Raw genomic sequence first — 8,227 nt, 5'->3', positions numbered from 1 at the left:
TATGTGAAAGGAAACACAGAGTTTAATTTATATTTATTTGAATTAAGTAAGTTTTGTTTGAGTTATGTATTGCTGTCTCATTCAAACTGTTATCACCCTTTACAATTCAAACTACACACCGGTTTCAGTATCAACATTCACACCTGCACTGCATTTTACTTAGGCTACCTACCTTCAAACCATGCCAGATAAACACTGAATTATAACAAGACCCGTGCAGTGTAGTAGCCTAGGCTAAATTATTTTGGGGGTATGCACCATGCATGTAAACACAAACCCATCTGAAATAATAAGGGTCTTAAGACTAGATTCTAACACAAGGCCTTTCCCCAGTGTTATAGATCAGGTAATAAAACATGAGCTATAGGTTGCTTTATGTTATCTATGGGGCTTCTCTGTAAATGCTAATTTTGTCAATCAATATATGGAGATTATCAAAGTTTGGCATAGGCTACATGTTTTAACACTTTGTGTACATAGCCTGTGAGCACCTGTGGTATAGAAATTCTCTTGATGCCTTCAGGTGCTATGGGAAATATCTAAAGTCAAGACGAGCGCACGTCACCAGTTATTATTTTCAAGTTTGAGTCCAAGTTTATTTGTAATTTGCATTATAGTAGCCCACAGTGTCCAATTAAATGCATTTTGCCCTGCCTTCTCCAGCACTCTTAAAATAGGCTACCAATATCCAACAATCAACAACAATCCATGAGAACATATGACAAAGCAGTGATAGCTTGCAGTAGGCTACTGCTCAGTGTATGACCCTCAAATTCACCAGATAGCATTTCCCTCTCAACTATATTCACACCATTTCTTTAGTCACCATTGTTTGTTTTTGTTCTTTAAAACTCCATTTATGAGCTAAGTCCAAGTGCCCCCCAACCCATAGCCTATTTATCTTACTAATGATCCTTATGAGGAGGCTGACCTCACCTGGACCACAACACTGAAATAGCCTATAAAGTAGTTCACATCAGTAGCCTAGCATAATCACTGCTTATTAGGCTCTTAGTAGGCTGTTCATATGAATAATTCACTGAAACCCAGTGATTTTGTAAATGACACTGCTGGGTTTGGTTTTGGACTGTTGATAGGCCTATGAGATTTTTCATTGTATTGGTGTATCTTACCATTGCTGTAATTTAATTACCCAACAACGGCCCGATGCAATGTGAGTCTGTTCGTTGTCAGCACAATGAGTCGTTTGAGGGACATTACGGACTGCACCTGAAGGCAGCACCACGGTTCAGAAAGGCAGCAGCAGCGGAGAGAGAGAGAGAGAGAGAGTCGCAATCAGTGTGGCAGCTGGGAATGTGCAGAGGGCTTCAGCTTCAACACACACACACACAGACAGATAGACCGCTATTTTCAGGACTGGGAACAGCGGCGACTCTGCCTACAGTTTCACTACAGCCAGTGCTGCACAACACTGGCTTAATTTGAAGTCCAAACGAGCTTCCTGCGTTGTTTTCCGTCCGGGTGGTGGAGGGGGGGTGTCGGTGTTCAGCGGACAGCGGCTGGTGGCGGCTCACTGACTGCGGGGCTGCTGCGCGTCAAGGAGGGGGGGGGGGGCGAACCGACCGCCGGAGCACCGCGTCCTCCTGTTTTATTTGCAAACACCTTATACCTCCTTCCTTCCTGACTGGTGGGGTCCGGTTAACAATGCAGTGAAGTGACACCGGTTAGGTCAGTAGGCTATAACCGGAGTGCTTCCCCGGTGAGAGGCGCTCGGTTGTTAAATGTGCCTGTTACATCGCCGCCAAGCCACTCGCGCCGACGACGATGGACTGAAACCTGCGGCGGGGGCGCACGACACACAACCTGCCGCGATTCCCTGCGTGTGAACAAATAAATGATAGAGGATACGATGACCCTGCTGTCTCTGTTAGGTCGGATCATGCGTTATTTTCTGCTCAGACCGGAGACTTTGTTCCTGCTGTGCATCAGCCTGGCTCTGTGGAGTTACTTCTTCCACACGGACGAAGTGAAGACCATCGTCAAGTCCAGCCGGGATGCGGTCAAGATGGTCAAGGGGAAAGTGGCGGAGATGATGCAGAATGAGCGGTTCGGGGGGCTGGACGTCCTGGACGCGGAGTTCTCCAAGACCTGGGAGTTCAAGAGCCACAACGTGGCCGTGTACTCCATCCAAGGCCGGCGAGACCACATGGAGGACCGGTTCGAGGTGCTCACCGACATGGTGAACAAGACTCACCCGTCTATATTTGGGATCTTTGACGGCCACGGAGGAGAGGTGAGTGCAGTGTGGAGGCGAGGCAAGTGGGCTAAAAGGCACCTATATGTCCTTTATTGTGTGTTTTCCCCACTTACAGTCTACATTATTCCCTGCATGGGTGTCCCATACACAAAATAGTGGGCACCCTGGGCCCCCCAAACTAGTGCGGGGCCCCTGAAGTAGGCTATTGGTTAAGATGCCTTAAATCTGGGGTGGGCATCTATAGGTACATGTAGCCTATACATTCACTCTGTACCTCAATTTTACAACTAAGATGGAAAAGCATGTAGGCCTATGCTCTTCGCATTCTTCAGCATTTATTACCAATCATTTGAAGCAGCATCTTATGAACAATGTGTAGGAGTCTTGGATGCAGTCATTGCAGTCACAGAAACATCCCATCTGCATTCCTGTTTTAACTTTGACTATAACTGTTGGCAAACAAAAATATCCAAAAATCTAAATCCAAGCCAGTACAACTTACCCTGATTTGATCTGTAGCCTATGTATATTGCTATTTTTAAATGAGAATATTAGTCTTTTTTTTCTTTTCTTTTTGGTAATCCGCTGCGGATTCTCAGTGCCAAAAACAAAAATCAACTGATAAATCCATTGTTGATAAATCTCCTGTTGCACAGTCCTCTACACACAGAACAAACATGTTGATTGTACGCAACCTATTCTGTACTCCTGTTTGCATCTTTGGCAAGGACTCTTGAGTGACAGTTACTCATGTTCTGTAATTTACAATAGCTTTAGAATTAATGTCCTTCATTGCATGAAGGTTTGTCCAAAGAAGTACTTGCAAGCGGCGTCTCAAGTTGTTGGAGTCTTTCACGCCACCATCCTTCAGTTCTTGGGCTCAGCAGGTGAGCCTGCGACCTGAGAACAGTATTCATGCCAGTCATGTGTGACAGGTGATATGTGGTCGTTTAATAAAATAAAATAAAAGCTGTAGACCATTTCTTCTTTGATCTTGTGGGCTGGGCTGGATCTGGCCCTTCAGTGCCCAGGTCAGCCTTAAGTGAGTGTATTTGTCAGGATTGTGTGGCCATGGCTATAACTATGCCTGCTTTTCCTGGCTCTGCTTTTTTTATTAAAACCATGAGTGAAGCAAAGTGGAGCAAGCTGGAATCACAGTTGGACTGCAGGTTTTACTCTGTAGACTTCATCCTGAGACTTTTGAAAAGGGCATTTATAAGATGAAAGTGTCTATAGTGACTGATTTGTTTTCTAGATAGGCTAATTCAAACAATTCTAACATGATGTTAAACTCCTATGAAGTGTGCAGGACCAGATCTTCCTGGGGGGTAAACATCAGCTGCAGCCAGTGCTTCTTGCCCCCACAGCAGAATACTAACTACCGGTACCTGGTCCTAGACTTGTTGTATGCGAGATGATACGTTACAAAAATTGAAATAACAAAGGTCTACAACCTATTTTGCTTCAAAGACCAAGACACAGTCTTGTCCCAGTCTTCTCAGTTGATAATGCGCTTTAACAAGTTTTCAGTACGAGTTTGTAAAAACCAGGTGAGGCACACTAAGCCCTTGCAGAGGCAACTGGTAATCCACCCTTGGGTATTTGTCACTAAGAATTGGTAGATAAGTGGAGAAAGGGCCCACAGTGGCTTTCTGTGCGTAGGAGTCCATCATTTCTTACCACAGCCCCACACACACTCGCCCACACTCACAGTTTTCTTCCAGATGGCAAAGGAACTGCAATGTGTCTATTTTCAACTTAAAATCAAGCTGAAAATATGCATTTCTCATGTTCTATGGACAGAATGACATTTTTAGGATGCAGACAGCATAGTCCCCATGGTCTAACAAGATTATAGCTGGAGGGAAGATGATGAATTCAAATCTGTGTGATTCAGGGGCTCATATACTGGTAGATGAGCTCAATAATATGAGTGCAGCATCATAACTGAAGTGAGTCATTGATCACTGATCTGCTGGTTCACTGTCCGCCCCAGGTCGAAGTACTCGTTGACGGCTTGGATATAGCTCCCCTCTTCCTGCTTCCTTGGTGTGATTGTCTTTTAACATGAGACCCTTAAAAAAAGTTGTGAGTTAAAGGGACAAAGATTTGAGATTGTGACCAGTTGGGCGTGAGCATGAAAACGCTGATCTATCATGAAGTCGTGCTTGAACACTGGCATTGTTTCTTGGAACCATGACTTCAGCTCACAGTATAGAACTGATGTGACAGAGTCACATAGAGACGAAGCATCCCAGTTTCTTCCCTCTCCTCTGGTACATCAGAGGTCTTCAAACAGGGGGTCGAGGTATTGCAGGAGGGTTGTGGAAATTTTGGATGATGAGAGAATTTTATTTTTTTCATTTCCACATTTATGTTTTTAATAAAAATGTCAGTTTTGAATAGCTTGTATGTAGGCCTATGATTATTATTATGCAATTGACAGACATTGTTGATATTAGCATTAGTATAAATGGCAGTGGCACGACCACCCTGTACCCTGCACATGTTAAGATAAAAGATATGTTTATACATGGCACTGGGCCCAGTTTAATATAAGACACAATTTTATACATTATACATAGTAGGGGGTCCCTGCTCCATCTCTCCATCAGTTTGCAGGTCATTGGCCTGAAAAATGTTGAAGACCCCTGTTGTACATTAAATATTACTTTTGTTTGCTTTCTGATCAGGCAGTTGTGGTTGCTGCAGAGCTTCATGCTGTTTTGGGCCTGACAGCCTCTGTCTTCATTCAGAGTTTGACTGCTGTGGTCTGATAGAGGCAGAACGATAACATGCTAAAAATAGGCAGCCAAAGGCATAGAGGATAGCTGTTCTTTTAGGGGAAATTAAATTTTAGACTGTGGTGCTGACTGCTGCAGCTTTTGACCAAAAGTGGTCATTGGATTGTTTTCCCCTGCGGCCTTTTCCCCTGTGCTTTTTTTTCTCCCTCTCTGTGGAGTTCTTTTCTTTCTAGAGACCAGTGGCCTAACCTGTGAGCCCAGCTATAGCTGCCACACCTCTGGTTTGGAGACTTGGAGAAATAAATAGTGCATAGGAGATATATGTTTATATATGTGACAGAAAAAGGAGAAAATGAGTGGGTGAGCATCAATAGTGAGCGTAAGAAGAGGAAGAAGAGAAGGTTCAGATTTTCCCATGTAGGCGAGTGGCTGTTTTATCACTGCATGTCCATGGGCAACAGTTTGGTCTGTTTGCATTCCCACGCCCTCTTTTGAAGTTTGAGAAATGGTTGCCAGACAGTAGACTGTAGAAACAACTTCCTCTGTTTAGCGGATTTAGATTACTTATTTATTCATTTATTGATTTATATTAACCAGAGCACACTGAAACAGAGGGATGCTATGTGGCCCAGGACACAGCAACAGCAGTCACTTTCATTTTCATGCACGCACGCACACACGCACGCACGCACGCACGCACGCACAGATACACACACACACACAGTGTAAACATCTGTCTAGCATTCAAGAGTTTGCATCAGCATCAACAGGTCTTGAACACTGATGACAAAGCCTGAAATTTAGTGAGCAGAAGTTTAAAATACTGGGGTATTGGCACATCAGCTAATTAGAGCAGTGACTGATCATAACCCCCAAGGGAACAGTTGGTGGATCCAAATGAAATTAGAGCTGCAACGAAGAAATGTTTTCATTATTGACGAATCTGATGATTATTTTCTCAGTTAATCAAGTAAATGTTTCGTCTAGCTCAGAAAATTCTGAAAATACCTTTACTAATTACCTACAACCCGAGGGGAAATCTTCAAAGTTCACATCTTTACCTAACCGACACTGCAAAATCCAAAGGTATTCATTTTATTATCATGTTAGACAAAGTAAATCTATATGTTTTAATAATTGAGAAGCTTGAAATAATGTTTGGCATTTTTTCAAATGGCTGTAACTTACTTTTCAGCATAGAGACATTATATGTTTGCAAGCTCTGATGGAAATGTAATATTCTTCCATCATTTTGCCTTTTTTAGCTTGAGAAATATTTTTTTATTTTCTGCATCTAGGACCTGACCCCAAAACAATCATACCCATGAAACTGATGCTACCATCAGTTTCATGGGTATTGTTTTCTTAATGGCCGCTACCGGTCATGTATATTTAGTTCTATATGATGTATTAAACACACTTATTGCATCTTAAATGATATATTATTGGCAAAGTGCAATTTAAAACGGAGACAGGAAACCATGCTTATCTGCTCTCTTGCTGAGAAGTAGATGAAATCTTTATCAGTGTTGTGTTAGCTTATTGTGGAACTGGAGCCAAGAGGTGAAGAGCTAGTTTTTAGTATAAAAAAGGAGAAACTGTTATTATGGCTCTGTGAACAAGTAACAAAATCTACCATTTGTCTACATTGTAGGTATGTCTTCATTTAATCCCCTCAAAAACAAAAACAAAAAAAGAAATATGAAAGAAAAAATTGGTGGTTTTAGAGAGGTGTAACTATTGTTTCATAAACTATATTTTATTACTGTGCACAGAATGAATGAATGAATGAAATTTTTATTGGTTACTTAGAGAGTATAAACTCTGGTCACAACCAAAGGATAGGGGCGGAAGCTTCAGCTTATATATAGCCCCCCCTTTTCTTACATATCCATAAAAAAAGCATACATACCGACGTACAAACATATGTATATTCACCTACACACACCTACATGCATAGGTATATTATGCATTCACATACATACATACATACATCTATCTTTTGTATTTATTTTGTATTTATTTATCATCATGTCTTTGTGTCTTTTTTTAAATATTGGCACATTCTTACTGTAGCCATTTTAGTTCAGGTAATGCATTCCATAACTTCACGCCACATGCACCTGCTTTTCATAACTGTATTGTAGGCAGGCTGTTTCCAATTTACTGTTTGTTTCTGAGGGTGTAACCCCTCTCTCTCTCTCTGAACATGGATTGTAATGTTGGATGGAAGCAGGTTAAACAGCATTTCTTTTGTTTGACAACCTGGCAATGGAATAAGACTTTAGGAAGATATTTTGCCCAGCAGTTGTTAACTATTTTTGTTAGATCTATTTTCATAATTGTCAAACTTCAATCTCTTTTAGATTTCTTTTTGCGTGTGATTTAATCATATGTGTTTACTGTACATGTGACATATATAATCAGTCGAGGTATTTCTAAACTTTAAACAGAGGCAGGCTGCTTCCAGGCCTTATGCGACTGTAAGCTAATCTCCACCTGGCTTTAGCTGCATACTTTGCATACAAACATGAGTGGTATTAAGCTTCTCGTCTCTCTGTCTCCAAGCAAGCAAAAATCATATATCTATAACTATACCCAGCTGGTCCAGCAGGTGAAAGGATAGTAAGTGAAGAAAGAAACTGAAAACCTCGACCCTGTCACTGTTCGGCTATACCTCACTGGAACCAATCACTTAATGAGCTGATAAATAATTAGTCAGTTCTAGATAACATCTGTGAATCTCTTTTTCTCCCTCTATCTCTCTGCACCACACACCAACGCAAATTCAAATTTCAAAGTGTTTAAAATCAGTGTTTAATGTGAACATATCCATCAACCGCCTCAGTCATATTAGATGTTGCCCTATAGTGAGGGGATTTATCTGTTAAATGAAGATTGATTTTAAGCTGACACATGGAAGTAACCTGCTTGAAAGTGATAACTCTGGGCTCTCTATCCATACAACAGCAACATGAGCTATTTGTTTGTTACTGACATGTGGAGAGTCTGTCATACTCTGCTCCTCCCTGCCTAACTGTCAGGTTGGGCTTCAGGGCATTAGCATTTTTTTTTATGAATGATACCACTCGAATAGAAAAAACAGAGTTACACCCATAATTGGCTGAGCGGAGCTGGTTCACCAACATACCAGGCTGTCATAGTGATGCTTCATCTGCATGTGGTAACACTGCTGCCATGCCCCGAGGGCTGTGTCACAACTGAATTACTACAATAAGCTACATCTACACAACCAGAGAAGCGG

General features: G+C 41.8%; 1 protein-coding gene across 1 annotated transcript in view; it reads left to right on the top strand.

Annotated features, from left to right (window-relative positions):
• The first annotated feature begins 1,312 nt into the window (after nt 1–1,312).
• The window catches only part of ppm1lb (protein phosphatase, Mg2+/Mn2+ dependent, 1Lb), a 49,581-nt gene continuing 42,666 nt past the window's right edge, over nt 1,313–8,227 (top strand). Inside the window, exon 1 of the mRNA XM_083985117.1 lies at nt 1,313–2,254. Coding sequence (XP_083841243.1) covers nt 1,856–2,254 — 399 coding nt within the window. The 5' untranslated portion in view covers nt 1,313–1,855. The remainder of the gene's footprint in view (nt 2,255–8,227) is intronic.

Source organism: Trachurus trachurus (assembly GCF_905171665.1).
Source record: "Trachurus trachurus genome assembly, chromosome: 13".
Taxonomy (NCBI): domain Eukaryota; kingdom Metazoa; phylum Chordata; class Actinopteri; order Carangiformes; family Carangidae; genus Trachurus; species Trachurus trachurus.
Note: the sequence above shows the minus strand (reverse complement) of the source record. Positions and strands in the feature narration are given on the sequence as shown.